This window comes from Dermacentor variabilis, chromosome 8 (genome assembly GCF_050947875.1).
Source record: "Dermacentor variabilis isolate Ectoservices chromosome 8, ASM5094787v1, whole genome shotgun sequence".
Lineage (NCBI taxonomy): Eukaryota > Metazoa > Arthropoda > Arachnida > Ixodida > Ixodidae > Dermacentor > Dermacentor variabilis.
In genome coordinates, this window is record NC_134575.1 from 104,650,448 (window position 1) to 104,671,217 (window position 20,770).

General features: G+C 46.8%; 1 protein-coding gene across 5 annotated transcripts in view; it reads left to right on the forward strand.

Moving 5' to 3' along the window:
• Window positions 1-20,770, forward strand: part of LOC142590506 (uncharacterized) — a 126,749-nt gene that overhangs the window by 7,911 nt on the left and 98,068 nt on the right. For 4 of the 5 annotated variants that reach the window (XM_075702682.1, XM_075702681.1, XM_075702683.1 and 1 more), the window contains one exon: window positions 280-477. The exons of the other annotated variant lie outside the window; for it this stretch is intronic. In XM_075702682.1, coding sequence (XP_075558797.1) covers window positions 280-477 — 198 coding nt within the window. The remainder of the gene's footprint in view (window positions 1-279; window positions 478-20,770) is intronic. 5 annotated transcript variants of the gene reach the window in all.

Here is a 20,770-nt window from a genome sequence, read left to right on the forward strand (position 1 = left end):
TAATCACTTTTCATTAGTTGTACTACACCAGTAGCTTTAAAATGTATGAGACGAAAAACTGTCTGAGATGCGTTCTGCTGTCATAAGCCTCCCACAAAAAAAAGGTTGCCCTGCTTTCGAGTATTCAATGTGGATTGTCCTTTGTAGCCGTCTAGGAATACTGAACCAAAAAAGTTGGCTATGAATTGTAAAGTGCCCCTGCATTTATTTTATTGTGTTATTTACTTCGTGTTCTTGATGCTGTAACAGGACTGCAATCATCCCAATTATTTTTTGCAGGCCTCACAAATGCGATGAGCCTAGTTGAAAGCATCACTGCCAAAACGGCGTGCCACGGCCCTTCCAAGGTTGCCGGTCAGGTCGAGGTTGGCATGCAGTGCAGCTTGCCTCTGGCTGACAAGTCTGTCGGGTGCTCGTTGAAAGCAGGGGGCGAGTCTAAGAGCGTGCAGACTGTGGATCGGTTATGCTCCACCTCAGGTGGGCAGTGACAAACATTTCTCTTACATTTGCTTACAGGTGTGAGTGTTGTAAATTTTGATGTCTGCCTAGCTTCGTATGGCTTGCTCAAATGTGTATGATGTTCTGCTGCTGAGGACAGATTAGCAGGTTTGTGATTTTTGTCGGCATACTGATTGGGGCAAAATGCTCTACTGAGCACATTGAAGCACCTTAGCTGGTATAGCATAATCCATAGCCTTCTTGTCCTGGTGTTGTTGTAGCTCTTACGTTGCTCTACGACAATTTTACACCCTTATGTGTATGTGTATGTATGTGTCTCTTACTTATGTGTATGCCGGTTTATTAGTGTAAGAATGTAACTATTGATCAATGCGGCACGTCAGTTGACCCCTGTGTTTAGGTTAATAAAGTTCAAACAAAATTTTTTAATGCAGTCAACTATAGAACATACCTTGTTTCATCGATATGCTCATTCATTGAGGGAGGCGAAAACTGCACGGGAACTGTCAGGATTCTTGTCCTGGGACACCTTTGAGTCACAACATCCCACTGCACGTCATCGGTGACAGGGTGTCTACCAACTTGGAAAACCCGGAATTCTCAGGGATTTTGCATAGTCTTGAAATACTTAGGGAAAACTCAGGAAATTTGTGCTTATATCTGGGAAAATTAGCTCTAATTTTATTGAAAGGGAACGAAAGTTGCATGAATGCTGGGTTGAGTAACAGGAATCTAACGAATCATCATTAGATTGCTCTGTTACTCTGTAACGAGTAACGAATTACTTTGTTCCTCTGTAATAACATGGCGTCATCAAACGACGACGCCATTTCGTCGGCTGGAGGAGTTGCCAGTGTATGGTATATGACCGATTTTCTGGACACCCTATTTTTGGGACATCACCGATAATTAGGACAGCTTCACAGCACCACCACATACTCTAGAGTCAATGCATAAGGACGTCTGAAATTTCGAATGAAAGAAGCCTTTGCCGTCCAATTTTCCAAACTTTTTGCTATGACTGCAGGTCCGAAACAGCAGTAATCAAAACCACCACCACTGCCATTTTGATTATCTCGCCGCTTGAAACCGGCGCTCTCGTACGCAGATCCGCTGGCAGCCGTAGCCACCACCGCAGCAACACTAGGCTGAGCTGCTTCGATGTTCGCTATAAATTTTTTTTTCCATTCTGTGCCATGTTTTTCACTGAAAGAATTCACCGCTGTCGGCAATAGCACCGACTCCGGCGCATTGCATAATGCCGGTTCCGGAAAGTCAGCTCCGCGTCTAAACAGCAGTTTTAAGCAGTGAAGCATATGCAAAGTATTGCTGTGAAGCGTAACAAGCGTGGGAAGGGCCAATTGTCATGGAACACAGTATGTATTCTTTAATTATACACGTGTACACCTGCCATCTACTGTCACCTTCAGAGCTTTTTTTGGACGTGCCTGTGGTAATTTGAGCCCTTAAGGACAGTGAAAGACATGCATTCCTTTTTTTCGGACCGCCTGATTTTTCTGACGTTGACTGCACAACTGACCAAAAGGATGCTTCCAATTTTCCTTGAGGCTATTGCGTGGCAGGAGGAGGACGAGAACAGAAAGGACCGATGCATTGAGGAATGAATAGGAAAGGAAGTGTGCCGCTGCTTCTTCGAAGGAGCTTGAGCTCAAAAAATAAAGTGTTGGCTGATGCCGAGATCCAGGTGTCCCTCATCCAAACCACTTAGACATTATGCATGGGCTGAGAGTAGGTTCGCACAGTTGAGGTTGACTTTCCAGCTGCAGAAAGAGAATCGCACTTGTAAGAAAGTTCAGTCCCCATACCGATGAGCTTGCTGTCAGTTGATAGAAATGGCTCATATTCGAAAATATTGGCTTCTGTATGCATCTATCTTTATTTGTATTTGAAAATGTCCGACTCGATTTGCAATGGGCTTTACCATCTTTTTCATATTTGCACTTTTTCAAAAATATTTTATTTGCTATGCATTTTACCAACGCCTTCCTTCCATTTTCTTTTTTAATGCAGTAAGCACTACTCTTCACTATTGAAACTAGATCAAGTCTTTCTTTTATTTTTTAACATGCTTACTAGAGAGTGACACGATCAGGCCACATGGTGTCAGCTCGTATTGACACAAAACAGAGTTCTTTGTCACTCAGCGAATTTTGCAAGTACATTCGGGGAAAACCTGGAATACTCGAGGAAATTTAGAAATGTCAGCTTAGTAAACACCCTGGGTGATGACTAAGCAGGACTAGGCATGCGCAACACTGTCATCAAGCAATGAGCAACATGCACTGGGCACCTGAGGTGCACGCCAGCAGTCACTTCAGTCGACTTGTAGTCATCTTGGGGTGAATGCTGGCCATACACTCGTTTTGATCCTCTCCCATGTATAGCAGCTGCAGGCTTTTTGCAGAGTGCGGTGGCCGATGGGATCCCTTCTGTGCCACCAGTTTGTTCCAGCGGATAGGTATTCTTCCGCACCACGCTTCTTACAATGTGCTACAAGCTATCGTATTTACATGATTGTAAGTCGAGCCCTCCATAGCTCGTATGACAGGGAAAAAAAAATATCTGAGGGCGCATTCGATAATGAAAATTTCCCCGCAGGGGTGTCTGCGCAAGCAGGCGTTTGGTGTGTTGATACACCACGTACCCGAGCACACAAGGGTTGGACCCTCCCGCGTGTAGCCGTGCGCGGGGGTTGAGCCGATGCTGGGTGTTTGGACCTTTAAGGCCCCCCGACGGAGGCAACACACCCCTTTGGCCCCTGCTTCACATAGACGGCACCCCCGGACTGACCCACCTGGGGGAAATCGGCAGTCGCCTTTTCCTGTCTCCCTCTCCTCAAACCTTCGTCTTTCCCTCCCACATTTAGTCTTTTCCTGTCTCCTTCTCTCTTCTATTTACTTCCTTTCTCCTTGGCGGCAAGGGTTAACCCTGTGTGGCTATCCAACCTTGGGTACACCATATTCGATTATAGTGATGGCGTACGACTGGTGTCGTGCAGACTTGTATGCAAGCTCTGCCGCGTCCCCTCGTTGGGCTCCGTGGTGGGCGGTCGGCGCTTTTGCCGAATGTATGCATATTTTCATGGAAACTTCTTTCCCCTCCCTTGTTGATCGCCCTCAGAAACAAGGGCGCACCGAAGATGTCTTCAAGTTTTTTGGACACCAAATCCAGGATTTTCCCCGCTTCCACGTTATTCACTCTGAAAAGCCAAACAAAGCAGTCCGAACCATTTCACCATTCCTTGTCTCAAAGTCCTTGACTGATGTTTTTGGTCCAGGTTACAAGGCGTCGAGGATGGCAAGCGGTGACCTCCTCTTGGAGCTCCGCGATCTGAAACAATATGAGAATCTACAGAAACTAGTGTCATTTGGGGAGACCCACATAACAGTAACGCCGCACCGTACAATGAACACCACCCGTGGTGTTGTGTCGGATGATGATTTGCTTGAGCTGACTGAAGCGGAACTCCTGGAGGGCTTCAGTGACCAAAATGTTATCAATATCAGAAGAATAAAGATAAGGCAAGATGGTAAAGAGATCCAAACCAAGCACCTAATAATCACCTTTGGTTCAAGTGTCCTGCCCGAGTCAATCGAGGCCGGGTACATCAAGCTCCGTGTCAGGCCGTACGTGCCCAATCCACTCCGATGTTTCAAATGCCAGCGCTTCGGCCACAGTTCACAGAGCTGCCGAGGCCGCCAAACATGTGCGAAATGCAGTGCCCACGAACACACATCTGAAGCTTGTGAGAATGCTCTCCACTGTGTAAACTGTGATGGGGAGCACGCCGCATACTCACGGTCGTGCCCATCCTGGAAAAAAGAAAAGGAAATTGTAACAGTTAAAGTAAAGGAAAATATAAGTTTCAAGGAGGCACGCAGGCGGGTATCGTACCTGCGCAAGATAACCTTTGCCTATGCGGCGCGTCAGGGGGCAGCGTCACAACGGCCTCCGGTGGCTGTCCGACCCACAAGCAGTGAGTCGGCAGCTACGCCATCTGCCCCCGCGGCGGTTGCAGCTAGCGCTGCTCCGCCAACCCAGCAGATGGGGCCATCGACCCCGAAGGTAAGTGCAGCCGAGGCTGCCCCAACCTCTGAGGCCCCTTCCAGCGCTTGCAACGGCCAGCGAAGCCAAATCCCTCAGGGAGCCCCATCGACCTCCGGGCTGGTGGGCGCAGGGGTCTTGCCTTCCGGGGCAGGACTCTCTCGGAAAACCTCTCGCTCACAAGAGCGCTTGTCCGGCGTCTCACAGGAAGCAATGGACACTACACCTGACCTCAAGGTGCACCAAACGCCTAAGAAGCGCCGGGACTCACTCGAATGCTTCAGAAAGGGCAAAACCCCTATTACAGGGCCCCGAAAGGGCTCTGTAATTTAAGGCATCACTTCCATTTCCATAAACACAGCACCAATTTACTTTAAATATGGATATACAAATCATTCAATGGAATATCAGAGGTCTTCTTAGGAATCTTGATGATGTGCAAGAACTCATCCATAAACACAATCCAAAAGTGCTGTGTTTAAAGCAAACACACTTAAAATCAAAATGCACAAACTTTCTTGACAGTATGTTACTTTTCGCAAAGATCGCGATGATGCTGTCGCATCATCGGGCGGTGTTGCAATTGTAATTCAAAAAAGCATAGCGTGTCAACGTTTACAGCTATGAACGGCCCTTAGGCAGTGGCGGTTTGAGTTGTTCTGCTAAACAGACTTATCACTATTTGCTCGCTTTATATACCCCCACATTACAAACTAAGCAAACATGAATTTCAGTCCTTTATAGATGAATTGCCAGAACCCTATGTGGTTCTTGGCGATTTCAATGCATAACTACCTGTGGGGCAACCCTCGTATAGATGCACGAGGACGTCTTGTTGAACAGTTTTTTTTTTCTTCTGGTGCGTGCCTGTTGAATAAGAAGGAACACATATATTACTCTCTTGCAAACAGAACCTATTCTTCAATAGATCTTAGCATAGTCTCCCCGTCTGTACTGCCTGAACTTGAATGGGAAGTTACCGACAACCCTTATGGCAGCGACCACTTCCCTATACTGCTAAGATCACCTAAAGAAAACGAATATCCACCACATGCTCCTAGGTGGAAGATTGAGACAGCTGATAGGGAGAAATTTCGATCTCTTACTAGTATCTCATCAACTGACATGTCTTCGTTAGGAATTGATGCTGCAGTGGAGTTTTTTACAGCCTTCATAATAGATGCCGCATATAAATGCATATCACAAGTAAATGGATTGGCATGTAAACGGCATGTCCCGTGGTGGAACGACGATTGTAGGATCGCGCGTAAGAAATAAAACAAAGCGTGGGGGTTGCTACGCGCCTCCCCCACTGCAGAGAATCTTATCAATTTAAAAAAAGTAAAATCCCAAGGCAGGCAAACCCGCCGACAGGCCAGAAGAGAGAGTTGGCAGAAGTATTTATCAGGTATCAACTTGTATACAGATGAGGCCAAAGTCTGAAACAGGGTTAATAGGATAAGAGGGCGACAAACATACTCCCTCCCTTTGGTAAACACACAAGGTGGTACCCTGCAAGACCAGGCAGATTCACTTGGGGAGCATTTTTAGAGCGTGTCAAGTTCAACGAATTATTCACAATCTTTTCTCAAATATAAGTGAATAGAACGTAAGCCATTCACAAGAAAAAGTCGAGAGAATGAGCCTTACAACCGTCCCTTTAGTATTGCCGAGCTGAGAGCTGCCTTGATCACATGCAAGAGCTCTGCACCAGGACCTGATAGAATTATGTACGACATAATTAAGAACGTACACACTGATACACAACTGAGTTTACTTGCACTTTTCAACACTATTTGGGCTGCTGGATATCTTCCACTTGCATGGAGAGAAGCGATTGTGATTCCCATTCTGAAGCAAGGTAAAGATCCTTCGTTGGCGTCAAGTTGCCTCCCGATAGCCCTCACAGGTTGCATTTGTAAGCTGTTTGAGAAAATGATTAATCGGCGACTCATACATTTCCTGGAATTAAACCAAATGCTTGATCCCTTTCGGTGTGGCTTCAGAGAAGGGCGGTCCATAATCGATCACCTTGTGCGCATTGAGGGAAACATTCGCGACGCCTTTCTACATAAACAATATTTCCTATCCGTATTCCTCGATATGGAGAAGGCGTACGACACAGCGTGGCGCTACGGAATCTTGAGAGACTTGTCGGGAATGGGTATCCATGGCAATATGCTCGCCCTAATAGAAAGCTATTTGTCCAGCCGTATATTCCGCGGGAAAGTCGGGAGTGTACTTTCACGTCTATTTATACATAAAACTGGTGGACCCCAAGGAGGTGTGCTCAGCTGCACCCTCTTTATAGTTAAGATGAACACACTCCGTGCTTCATTACCACCAGCTATTTTTTATTCCGTCTACGTAGATGACATACGAATAGGTTCTAAATCCTGTTACCTTGCAGTGTGCGAAAGACAAGTACAGCAGGGTTTGAACAAGATACCTAAGTGGGCAGACGAAAACGGGTTTAAAATTAACCCCCACAAAAGTTCTTGTGTTCTTTTTACTGGAAAGAGAGGCCTGGTTCCAGATCCTTGTGTTCAACTGTGTGGACATCAAGTGCCTATCAACAAAGAACACAAATTTTTAGGTATTATACTTGACTCCAAGCTTACTTTTATACAGCACATTAAATACCTTAAAGAAAAATATTTAAGGACAATGAACTTGCTTAAAATTCTATCCCACTCAACATGGGGTAGCGACAGGAAGTGTCTGATGAATGCTTATAAGAGCTTAATTCGATCACGATTGGACTATGGTGCCGTCGTATATAACTCTGCCGCTCCGAGCGTACTAAAGATCCTAGATCCTGTCCATCATCTAGGTATCCGCTTAGCCACTGCGCTTTCAGAACAAGCCCGATTGAAAGCTTATACGCGGAATCAAATGAATGGTCCCTCCATCTACAGAGAACTTACATCAGCCTTACATATTTCCTGAAAATACACTCGAATCATCAACATCCATGTTTTAACACTGTTAACGATATGACCTGTACTACACTTTTCCATAATCGTCCCTCTGTAAGAAAGCCTTTCTCGCTTCGTGTGAGGGAGCTTAGTGATGAAATAGATGTCCCTCCCACTCCTCGAGCTTCGCCTAATGCATCCAACAAAGTTGTTACCGCCTTGGGAGTGACAGGTCATAGAATGTGACATATCCTTTTTAGAAGTAACAAAACACGCACCAGAAATCGAAATATGAACTCATTTCCTAGAACTTCAGCACAAGCACTCCTGCGCAGAGTTCTACACAGACGCTTCGAAGTCTAATGCCGGGGTGTCCTATGCTGCCGTCGGCCCATCCTTCTCAGAATCTGATGTACTACATCCAGAAACAAGTATATTTACGGCCGAGGCCTGCACATTACTGTCTGCTGTTAAGCATAAAAGAAAATCAAAACTTCAAAAGTTAGCGATATATACCCTAAGTGTCGTGAAGGCCCTGATGTCACTCTATGCACAGAAAAATTCCATCTTGTGTAAAGCGTACATATCTAACCAGCATATCATTATATGCTGGGTGCCTGGCCGTAGGAGCATCGAGGGTAACGTTCTGGCAGACGAGATGGTCACGTCAATCGCATCGCAAGCTGTTAACCCTACCGCTCAGGTGCCTGTCGCAGATCTGAGGCCTTTCTTGCGAAGGAGGCTGTGAGACCACTGGCAACGCATGTGGGATGCGGAAACGGATAATAAGCTCCACCTGATAAAACCACAGTTAGGATTCTGGCCCTCTGTAACAAAATCACGCCGTACAGATGTCCTTTTCTGTCGTTTCAGAATAGGACACACATTTGGCACCCATAATTTTCTACTCACCGGAAGTGAGCCTCCAACCTGTGGTAGATGCGGGGAAAGGCTGACCGTACTCCACGTCCTCTTGGAGTGTCAGGAAGCCGAATCTGAAAGAAAGACACATTTTTCCTTAGCATACCGGCAGCACATTCCTCTTCATCCTGCAATGTTTCTCGGTCCAGAACCGCTTTTTAATACAGACACAATCCTAGGTTTCCTCAGAGATGTAGTCCTACACGTTAGTAGTCTCATACATTCATAGTGCTTCCTCTCTTTAGAGGATGCCGCTGGGATAGTTGTACTGTATAGCACGTGCCTCCGGGCCCTTGTGTTTCAAGGGCTCTGGTGAGGCAGTTGTGCTGTAGCTCCTTCTTACCTCTTACATGTTCCGCATACCATATCATTCTTCCGCAATCTAGTGTAAGGCTCATAGTACTCATCGTTAGTCATCGTCATAATCTTATCGCATGTCGATTTTACGCACTTTACAGCAACTAATTTTAGGCCCCTCTACAGCCACGTCATATCAATTTCACAGAACTCGTCATTCCACCGCGAAATCAATAACACTGTCTTGGCGCTCTTTGACCATACCTGGCCCTTGCGCCACTAAACAACACATTCATCATCATAATGAAAATTTATTGGTAGCTGGCATGGTCACTGGACTACTCGTCTTGACTTGTGCCATTGTCCTCACTAGTTCTGCCATCGTCATCTCTACTACGGTCCCACAGTGTGTCGTCGTCCAGCGAAATTCCACACTTGGCAAATGACCGCACCATGTCGTCTTGTGGGACAGCAGCCCACGCCGAATGCACTCATCTACACGCAGCCGTCAGGGAGGCTCTTTTGACAGGTCCGGCTGGCGTAAGTTCATGGTCTGCTAGTAGCCACTCGTACTCACGGCGGAGCAGGTCCTTAAAAGTCGAAGATCCGGGCTTGTCTCATGACCATGTCGCACTTCACTGGCAGGGAGTGATCACGCATTTCAGCGACGTATGCCGCAAGCTTGCAAGTGTTCTGATTTCGGCCCGTGGGAAATTCTTCACTTGCCCTTACAGGTGAAAATTTTGCTTCGCTGCAGTCGCCACTCTCGCACCACCTGTTCAGAAACATCGAACTTGTGGCCCGCTGTGCAGTGATTTGTTTCTTCGGCGTAAAGGACTGCAGCCCTCTTGAACGCTGCTGTGAATGAGCGCCATATGTTTAGTGGGCCAGGAGTACTCATGATGACCGTGGAAGCATGGAAGTAGCACCACAGGTTGCACGTGAGCGGTGTCTGCTCTTCCATGAACTATCGATACTCCCTGCAAGCGCCGCAGTTCTGGGAGTGCCGCCGCGAATAGAATAGCGGTACTTCCATCAATTACCGACACCCCCCATAAGCGTTGCGTGCGCTGTAAAACTGAGAAATTTTGAAAAGCCTTTCCAAAAAGCAAACAAACACGTGCGATAGCAAAAACTATGGGTAGGGCCATAGAGCAAATATAGAATTGTAACTATGTTGTAGCTTCCCTGATATCTCGTTGTTCTCGGTTTTTTTGGTGGTGCCATGTTTTGGTTTCGGTTGTAAGTCGACCGCCCGACTTCAGATTTTCAAATATTAAAAAATGGGTCGACTTACAATCGTGTAAATACGGTAATCCACCTTTGCTGGTACGAAAAGTGAAGCCTTTTCCCTTTCACAAATGAGACACTAGTGAGCAATTCAATTGCCTTTGGAATAACTTGAATCTGCTGTCATCAGGAGAGCTCATGCACGGTGCTCACAAAAGAATTCCACCAGAATGTCTTCAAGTTCACTGTGAACAGAGTAGCCATTGCACAACAAAGCTTATAGTGAAAATCGCCAGTGCAGCTTTCACTTGAAACAATTTATTTCCGCGAAGTGAGCTTAGTACTTTGAAAAATCGAGAATGGAGAATAGCTGTTTCTTTCACTTGCACCATGTGTTTGTCAATAGCCTGAAAGGCCGCATTGCTGTCAGCGTCGCTTTGAGGTGCAACATACCTGCAGAGGAGGTCCAGAGCCGCGACGGCTTCTCTAAGGCTTGGATTAGCCAACTCCCTAGAGTCTTGTAGCTCATGCTTGTCATCACCACCACATTTAGCAGCTTCAATCGCGACCGAATTCGCAATGATCTTGGCAATGCTTTGGCACTCTGACATCATGATGGCAACATCCATAGTGACGCATTCATTGTATGCGATAGTGTGGCCTTCCAATCATTGACGGTTTCCAAGTTCATACTTGCTGCTTCTCTGCTTACCCTCTTATATGCGATGCCATGCCCTTTCCAGCAACGGTCGATGCAACCATTTGGCATTGTAAAGTCAGTGATGCCCAGTCTTTCGGCTATCTCAATCGCCTTCTCACGTAAAATGCTGCCGCTGAAGTTAACACTGGCAGTGTGTGCTTGTTAAAACCAAGTAAGAAGAGCCTCATTGAGGTTCCCGTACTAGGCGCTACGAGCCTGCTTAGCTTTCGGGCCGAAGAGCGCGGCATTCTCTTCTATCTCGGCATGCTTCGCTATGATACTGCTAAGCGTTGAGGGTGGCAGTCCAGTGTCTTTGAGAGTGTCGACTCTTTTTCGCGCTGGCTGCTTGTCAACTGCGTTTAGTATGTCCAGCTTTCCCTCAAAGGAAAGTGCCTCCCGCTTGTGCGATGCCATCATGGCACGCGATTGGCGCACAATGCGGGCACTTCGAACAACTGCCACTGTAAGCCATTATTATGTGAAAAGTGCAAACAACTATGATCGTCTGCTGCCGCTACTTTGCGGCAAGGCCGTACCATGATTGCCTAGCGCCTGGGTAGGGTTGGCACTACCCTCAATATGCTGACTCTCACCCTTCGTAAGTGGCACCTCCAAAACTACGTCCGTTTTGCGGTCATCCGGCAACCCACCCAGTCAGCGCGTCCCAGTGGCCCAAATTGCCCGAGCGGGTTGAAACAGTGCGCATGTGGCTGGGGCGGGTTTGGGTACCAGGTTGCGGCATATCACACGGAACATTTTCGCAGCTACAACATAACAGCGGGCATTTTAATACATGGGATTCTATGCGAACTTCGCCAGGACTGGGCAAAAACGATATAGCAGCCGGGAAAAGGCAGGACAGAGGAACGTAAGAGCAGGGTTCTACTGTAGTTATGCATACCAACCAAAATTTTTCTTGTTTCACACTGTTCTCATTTGATTTTTCTGAATTTTTTTCACCTTCGGAAGTCAAAAGATGCTGAAAAGGAAAACATCGCCTTGATTTTGTTTTCCTGCAACCTCAAGCCAGCGTTGCACACATCTCACCTGCCAATTCAGAGCTTACATTTCCAGTACAGGGTCGATAGCAGGCACCGCTTGCTACACTTTCCCGCGAGCCTTTACACTGTCATTGCTGTCAGCTCACATCAGTCGCATATAGTCAGTGGTACTGTTTGTATCGCCTCTCGTTTGCATTGTGGTTTTCTTCATTTCATTTCATTTATTATCACCTTGAAGGCCTGAATGCATTACACAAGGGGGGGCAATACAAACACGTGTAAGAGTGGTTACGTGCAAAACAACGAAAAAACAGAAAAGAAACATTGCTGATTTTGTACGACTTTGAACAATGAAAGAAAAAATTCGAATTCAAAGAAGTAACACGGTAATACATTCGCAATAAAAAAAACAAAAGAAAAAGACTAGGTGGAACAATTAACAAGGGTAGACTATTCCGAGTGGTTTATGATGGGTTCATGAACAATGTACACTGGGAACAGAAAGTTATTCAAAGTGATTTGTTAGGTATTCACGAAATTTTTTGTGGTCAGTACAGGTAACGAAGTTGTCAGGGAGCGCATTCCAATAAACGATTGCATCAGGAAAAAAGGAAGTGGCCATGGCAGATGAGCGGCCGGGTGAACATGCTACGGCAGAGCTGTGACTTATGCGAGAGGAAGTTCGTAATGGCGTTTAAGAAGTTGGCGCCTTGAGCGTGGATTTTAAAAAAAAGAGTGCAGCAAGCAAAGACATGATATGATGCGGCGAGACTTCAGTGTTGGCAGACCTATTGTTTGCTTCAAAGAAGTGACACTAGTGTACCGTGAATAATGTGAAGTGATGAAGCGGACGGCTCGGTTTTGAACGAATTTCAATGATGCGGCTAGGTTATCTTGAGATGGATGCCAGACAGCAGAAGCAAATTCGAGTTGTGGACGGACAAATGTCACGTATGCCAACTTCTTTAGCTCTGGGGATGCCTTCTTTAGATTTATTTGTAGATACCCGAGTGAGCGCACGGCTTTGCGACGTATTGTTTCAATATGTGTTATCCAAGAGAGTGATGACGTCAACATAAGACCCACGTACTTACTTGTAAGATGAAGTGGCGCTAATGTTGACAGAGCCAATGCGATAATGTACTGAAAAGGACTGTGCTTTCTGGTAAAAGACATAGATTTGCATTTGTATTTGCAGCTGCATACTGCGACGCTAGGCTTAGCAGTTTCAACTACCAATCTTCTTCAGCAGTTTCATCGCCAGCTACTACCAATGGTACCGACTCTGCCTTCGTCATTTGCCTCCGAGTCAACAAAGGCTTCAAAGCGAGGAAATCGTAGCAGATTGACAATGGAAAAGAAGGCCACCATTATAAGAAAAGTGCCAAGTGACCTGTCACAATTGGACATCGCAAAAGAGTTAGAAATCTTGTAGCTGACAATATCGGACTACATAAACTACCAGGTGAACATGGCGTCACCGAGAAAGCTTCTGGATCCTGACAGAATGTTGGCCAAGGTGCCCACTCAGAACTTGAAGCTATGCTTATGTGGCTGAAAGCCATGATCGCCATACAAACTCGTGTGCGGTGATGTTTTAAATTAAAAGGCAGAAACAGCGGCGTTTCAGATGTACGTTGAGGGTTTTCAACTTTGTAATGGCGTGGTCCGAAATGTTAAAAGGCCCGTCACCAGGTGTGGCCATTTTGAGCTGACAAGTGCCGTGCATGCGATGCACTCTAACGATCGTGTCTGCTAAGTATTACATCGCTACATGCCACAGAAAGAGCTCAAATTTCACACCGAATGCCATTTGCCCTTCTCACGGGCACCACACTCCCAGCTGGAGAGTTGACGTAGTATATAGCAAAAGTGCACCTATGCGCATCACACTGCTGTTACATCGGTCATAGTGACGTTTGACATCAAGAATTGTTCAAGGCAACATCTGTTATTTGTGTAATCTGTTACTTCAGTGGACTAATGAAAGTTTAGAGAAATAATAATAAAACAGTCAAACCATATGTATTCTTATTTTACTTTGCACCGCAGCAAGAGAGATGTACTTTCGTTTTGCATGCTTGTTCCCACATCGTGCAGTTGCATGTGCAGACAACGAAAGTACATAATTTTCTACTGTGTTCCTGTATGCAAACATGCTTCATGAGCGAGCCACTTGTGTCTGCCTCAGTATTCGCATAGCACTGACTTATACTGCTGGTCAGATGTTCTCGTGCACAGCGCACAAAATTGTATGCTGTGTGTGTGAAACGACACAAGCGCAATAGCTTGCGCGCTACGCCATCAGTGGAAGTGCACCTTGTTGCAAAAAGACAGGAAAAAAAATTGAGGAGGGCCCGTGACGTATGCGTCACACGATCCTCGAGCTCCAGTATGGGAGAACGCTGGGAAGGAATCTCGCTCAGAGGCTAGATGAGCCAAGTGGAGAGAATGTCTCTTGACAGTGACCATCACCTCCTGAAATCGTGGGTTTGCAGCACTGAAATATTTCTATCTTGGCTATTAATGAACCAATTTGAAAAACTCTTGTGGCAGAACGCTTCCTAAAGAACACGTAAAAACTTCCAGCATATTGTCACGTGGTGGTGACGTTGAACACAACAGCAATACTTTGAAAGACAAAACTAACTTTTATTGGGCGAACCTGGGCCCACAATAACAGGCTACTACACTTATAGCACAACGATAGCGGCGAACACGGTCGGCGATCGTCAAAAATCTGATCAGCAAGTCAAGCGCGTCGGCTTTTATACATAAATCGTCGGATGTTCCAGAGTAATCGCTGAGACCTGCATGCATTCCACAAAGTTTTACATTATTCGCGTCGCACACACATGCAATCAGATTACACAAGGTTCGGTCACAGACAGCGGATGGAACCATCAATAACATTCCAGAAACTTCCTATACATGCAGGCGCGTTCTGCGCTGTGCGATAACATTTGCTAGGCACTGAAACGAGTCGCCCGATAAAGACAAGTACACGTGTCAATACCCCCTCTTAAAAAGCATAGACCCGATGCTGCAAACAAACGAAAATAATAAAGCAGCACTCGTAGTAAAAAAAAAAAAAAAAATAAGGAAAGTTCGTCAGCGTCCGTAAAAGGGTGAAGTGGTCCACTTCAGACCGTGCGCGGCGCCGCTGTGAATGCGAAATGCCGTTTGGCACGACCTTGTAGTCCAGTGCGCCAATACGTTGGATTTCCTTGTAGGATCTGAAATAGCGTCGCAATAGTTTCTCACTCAGTCCTCGTCGGCGTATCGGGGTCCATACCCAAACACGGTCGCCAGGCTGGTACTCAATGAAGCGTCGTCGGAGGTTGTAATGTCAGCTTTCGGTACGCTGCTGGTTCTTTATCTGTAGGCGGCCGAGCTGTCGGGCTTCTTCGGCCCGCTGGGAAAAGGTGGCGACGTCAAGGTTCTCCTCGTCAGTGACGTACGGAAGCATGGCGTCAAGCGTCATCATCGGGTTCCGGCCATCAACCAACTTGAACGGCATGATCTGTATTGTTTCTTTCACTGCCGTGTTGTAAGCAAAGGTTACATACGGCAGGACCGCATCCCACGTCTTGTGCTCGACGTTGACGTACATTGCTAGCATGTCGGCGAGGGTCTTGTTCAGGCGCTCCGTGAGACCATTCTTTTGCGGATGGTAGGCACTTGTCCTCCTGTGGCTTGTCTGGCTGTATTGCAGAATGGCTTGGGTGAGCTCTGCTGTAAAGGCCATTCCTCTGTCGGTGATGAGGACTTCTGGGGCACCATGTCACAGCAGGATGTTTTCGACAAAAAATTTCGCCACTTTGGCTATGCTGCCTTTTGGTAAAGCTTTAGTTTCAGCGAAGCGGGTGAGATAGTCCGTCGCCATGACGATCCACTTATTCCCGGATATTGACGTCGGAAACGGCCCCAACAAATCCATCCCAATCTGCTGGAATGGTTGGCGATGAGGTTCGATTGGCTGTAGTAATCCTGCGGGCCTTGTCGGTGGTGTCTTGCGTCGCTGACAGTCTCTGCATGTCTTGGCGTAACGGGCGACGTCGGCAGTCAGCTGCGGCCAGTAATACCTTTCCTGTATCCTCGACAGCGTCCAGGAAAATCCGAGGTGCCCAGCGGTTGGATCGTCGTGTAGGGCGTGCAGTACTTCTGGACGCAGTGCTGACGGTACAACAAGAAGCTAGCTGGCGCGGACTAGTGAGATGTTCTTCACGAGCACGTTGTTGTGTAGCGTGAACGAAGACAATCCTCGCTTAAATGCCCTAGGGACAACGTCGGTGTGCCCTTCCAAATACTCGACGAGTGCTTTTAGCTCCGGGTCTGCCCATTGCTGTTTAGTGAAATCTTCCGCGCTTATTATTCCAATAAAGGTGTCGTCGTCCTCTTCGTCTTGCGGCGGGGGATCGATGGGGGCGTGTGATAGGCAGTCGGCATCAGAGTGTTTTCTTCCAGACTTGTATATTACGGTGACGTCATATTCTTGCAGTCTGAGGCTCCATCACGCCAGCTGTCCTGAAGGGTCCTTTAAGTTAGCTAGCCAACACAACGCGTGATGGTCGCTGACGACTTTGAATGGCCTGCCATAGAGGTAAGGGTGGAATTTTGCTGTAGCCCAAATGATGGCGAGGCATTCCTTTTCAGTCGTAGAATAATTGCCCTCCGCTTTTGACAGCGACCGGCTAGCATAAGAGATCACCCGTTCAAGTCCGTCTTTCCTCTTTACTAGGACGGCATTTAGGCCTCGGCTACTTGCGTCAGTTTGGATTTCGGTATCAGCGTCCTTGTCGAAGTGTGCAAGTACCGGCAGCGACTGCATGCGTCGTTTGAGTTCTTGAAACGTGTCGGCCTGCAGTGTTTACCACTTGAACTCGACATCACATTTGGTTAGATGTGTTAGCGGCTCTGCGATGCGCGGGAAGTCCTTGACAAAGTGCATATAGTAGGCACACATGCCAAGGAATCTGCACACTGCCTTCTTGTTGATTGGCTTTGGGAACTTTGTGATGCCAGCTGTCTTTTGTGGGTCGGGGCGTATTCCAGATTTGCTGATGACGTGGCCTAGGAATAGAAGCTCATCGTAAGCGAAGCGGCACTTTTTTGACTTCAGAGTGAGCCCTGATGACTTGATGGCCTCTAATACTGTCGAAAGCTGCCAAAGGTGATCGTCGAAATTTACGGTGAAGACAACGACGTCTTCCAAATAAACAAGACACGTCTGCCACTTCAATCCTGCTAACACCGTGTCCATGACGCGTTGCAGGCGCTGTGCACAGTCCGAATGGCATGACCTTGAACTCGTAAAAGCTGTCTGGCATGATAAAGGCGGTCTTTTCGCGATCTCTCTCGTCGACTTCTATTTGCCAGTAGCCAGGCTTGAGGTCCATCAACAAGAAGTATTTCGCGTTGCAGAGCTGATCCAATGCATCGTCTATCTGTGGAAGGGGGTACACGTCCTTCTTCGTGATCTTGTTCAGTCGACGATAATCGACGCAGAAGTGTAGGGTTCCATCCTTTTTCTTCACCAGGACTACAGGAGATGCCCACGGGCTTTTCAACGGCTGGATGATGTCGTCGCGCAGCATTTCGTGGACTTGTTGTCTAATAGCTTCACGTTCTTGCGTCGAAACTCAGTAAGGGCTCTGGCGGAGTGGTCGAGCGCACTCTTGGGTTATTATGCGATGCTTTGCAATTGGTGTTTGTCGAATCATCGATAACGTCGAAAAGCAGTCTTTGTATCGTCGGAGAAGACTTCTGATCTGTTGCTGCTTACTCATAGGAAGACTTGGATTTACGTCCAAGTCTGGTTCGGGGACTATGCTTATCAGGGGAGACGCAGCAGAATCCAAGAGGACAAAGCATTGCTGGTTTCCACAATTTCCTCTATGTACGCGATTGTCGTGCCCTTGATGATGTGCTTGAACTCTTGGCTGAAGTTGGTTAGCATAACTTCCGCTTTCCCGCTGTGGAGTCGAGCGATCCCTCTTGCGACACAAATTTCACGGTCGAGCAGTAGTTGTAGATCGTAGAACAGTAGATTGCGTGGGGCCTGTTACCTGCTCACATGTGTGGATTGCTTAATCCGATGGCCAGGGGTTTTTCCCATTACAGACACTATGGCAGAGACAGTTGCTATGGCTTTTATGAGCAGCTGGGTGTCGTGTTTCAGGTGTCGTTCTCTTGACGCCACCGACTGAGGCCGCCAGTTTCAATTGGCCCTATTCTCCGCGCTTTCCAACATCCTGGGCGTTCGACACATCGATATGACCTCCAATCATGCTTCCGCGAATGGCATGATAGAATGACTTCATCAGTAACTGAAAGCTGTTTTCCCCACCTATCAGCCAAGGGAATGTTGGCTCGCCCATCTTCCCTTTGTACTTCTGGGCATCCGATCAGCACTAAAGACTGACCTAGGGATCTGCCTTGCATTAGCTCTGACGAACTCAAAAGTACCAGATACCTCCCATAGACAGTCTGTACTCCGAAGCATGAGCACCTGGCAGGAAATGTTGCAGTGCGTGAACATACTCTCCAGGCTAACCTGCTGGGAGTCAATGCCACGGAGAACCAAGACGAAGGCGTACCTAGATGATACATCGAAATCGTGGTGCATTACAAACTCGGCAGTAGAATGTATCTTCCACTGCAGTGCAAATTGATAAGCGACGTATCCATTGCATGGAGAAGGCTATAGACAAGCCTGTTTATACACAAGACACTGTTTCATGTGACATAGCTAACATGCTATCACTACGCATGCAAAAAATGCTCCGCACCGTGCTCGCTCTACTATATGGTATCGCAGTGCACCCACGTGACATTGCCTCCCCTCCCCTAACCCTCTGCCCCAGAGCAGTCGGAGGACCTGTTGACCAGCTTGTGCCCTGAAGGCCAGTTTCAACTGGTGCACAGAGTGCAACGGCAGCGGGAAACCACAGCATGCTGCACTGAGGGTGCCACCCACCTGGGGATGACTACTGTCGCCTGCTCTTTAAATAAAGTTTACTACACAACTTGATTCATGATAGAGAAATTGTAAAGCCTACAAACTAAATGTCTGCGAATCCTTGTTTTACTCTGTGCCATAACTAGAGGGACATACTTCTGTTTTGTCTGCTTGTTATCACATCGTGCAGTCATCTTGAAAAATATCTAGTAAACGAAACTATCTGCCATTTCTTTTGCCTGGTTCCAGTGCACGATTGTACTCATTCATTCGCTTGGTCTGCTTTATTACTCCTAACTGTGGCACTTATACCATTAATCAGGTGTTCTCGGTCATACCTTGCAAAAATCAGGTGGTGCACAAAACAAGACAAATGGCTTGCTCTCAGTTGAGCTGCCAAGCGGTCCTTGGAGTTATGAACTCCTCGCAGGCAGGCGAGCGCGTTGAGACGCTTTGCATGTTAGAACCCAGGCGAACGCTTGTGCATACAAGGAACATTTAGAAGAAAATATTTCACAAAAGGGGGCGTAATGCTTTCGCTTTCGCCCTTTTAAGTAGTCTTAAATTAAGTGCCCCTGAAACAGTTTGGACAAATTGTGTGGTTGTGTAGGGTACAGTTTAAATAGAACATTGGCACCACAATTTAAGTGAAGCGGTACGTATTAAGGGAGCTACAAGCAATTACAAGTTACCCTTCTCCCTAGCCATGCTATTTCTCCTCAACTCTTTTGCCGAGTGATCGGGGCTATGCTCCACCTTCACATGTTCTGCGTCATGGTGCGACGTCACATCGTCCACTTCCGGTTGTTTTGAAGCCTGCCTCCGCCTGCGCGAAACCTCTCTGTTAGCCACTTGGCCGTCGATCACCAGCCTGAGAGCTATCCAAGCGGCGTGCGTTGCAATCATTCTGTTGATGGTCATTCGCATCATGGACTCAGAGCTTGAGGAGCGGTTGCAGCGGATGAGCAAGGAGATGGTTTTTGTCCCATGTAACGACACACCTTTTCGCAATCCACTACACGCTGACGACAGTAGCAACGATTCGCCACCACCATATTCACTGAATTCCCCTGACGGCCCCGACGACGACGACGATCACCGGTAAGCATAAATACAGAAATTGACTTTCTCTATTCAATACGTGTCTATCTTCTCGGGGCTGTCTAGCTTGTAACAGGAAAAAAAAAACATTCAAGTTGTACGGTGTGCTCTTTTTACTATTCAAATCCTGACGCTGATCGGATACCGATAGTCCAATGTGCTGCAGGCACTCCGCTCGTCTGCTGCCTTGCAGAGGGACACGATGTCACAACTTGACATATTTCCAGTCACTATGTCTGCAGCCCACAATGCAACAATGGTGATTCATCATGCTCACGAAAAGGCAGACCGACACTGACAGCGGAGTTCTCGTCAAAGACGGAACACTTTGTAACACAAGCAAACGGCACTTGCTGTGTACCTGAAGTGCCTAAGTGTACTTAAAAATTGTTGTGCATTCTCTTTATGTTACTTTCTTTTTATAAAAACAAATGAACTAACATTGCAACTATTACGAACATAATTTGTTTACCATAAACTTGTAAAAATTATCTATCACGCGCCCTGGGCAGCCAATCGGATAGCTCGCCCCACTGACGTCAATTGGGTGTTTTACGTCATATGAGTAGGGGCAACTTAATATTCCGCCGAGCAGTGTGCTGCGATCGGCAGAGATGTGTATTTTTAAAACCTTGTATAGCATTCCAGTGAAGCATAATAAAGTTGAAAGTGGCCACGTATGTGTCCCTTAGTTATACAGACGTGCACACTCCATCCCCAGTCAAGGTACAAGCACCGAGATGTCTAATAACTGTACTGGCAGCAATTCAAAACTGTTTCTGACGTTGCTGTGGCAATTTGCAGCCTTCCTGACTGTTACATTTTCGCTGCTGTTGCTTTATTTATTTTTTTGTCTCAAGAAACGTATCACTGGGGTTCTACTGCATTAGAGCAAAGTTGGAAGAAATAGCCATTTTGTTATATCTGATATATATAACAGAACTGGAAGTAGAATTCTAAATGTGTTTGTGTCAACTTGTTGGGCATTCTGGTGTGTCAGGGAAATAACTGCCAACCTGTCAACATTGGAATGCATAAAAATTCTGCTGTTGTAACAATGGGAGCGAGGGGGTTAGCCAGGGACGAAAGCAAGCACCTTATTAAAGGGACCGGCAAT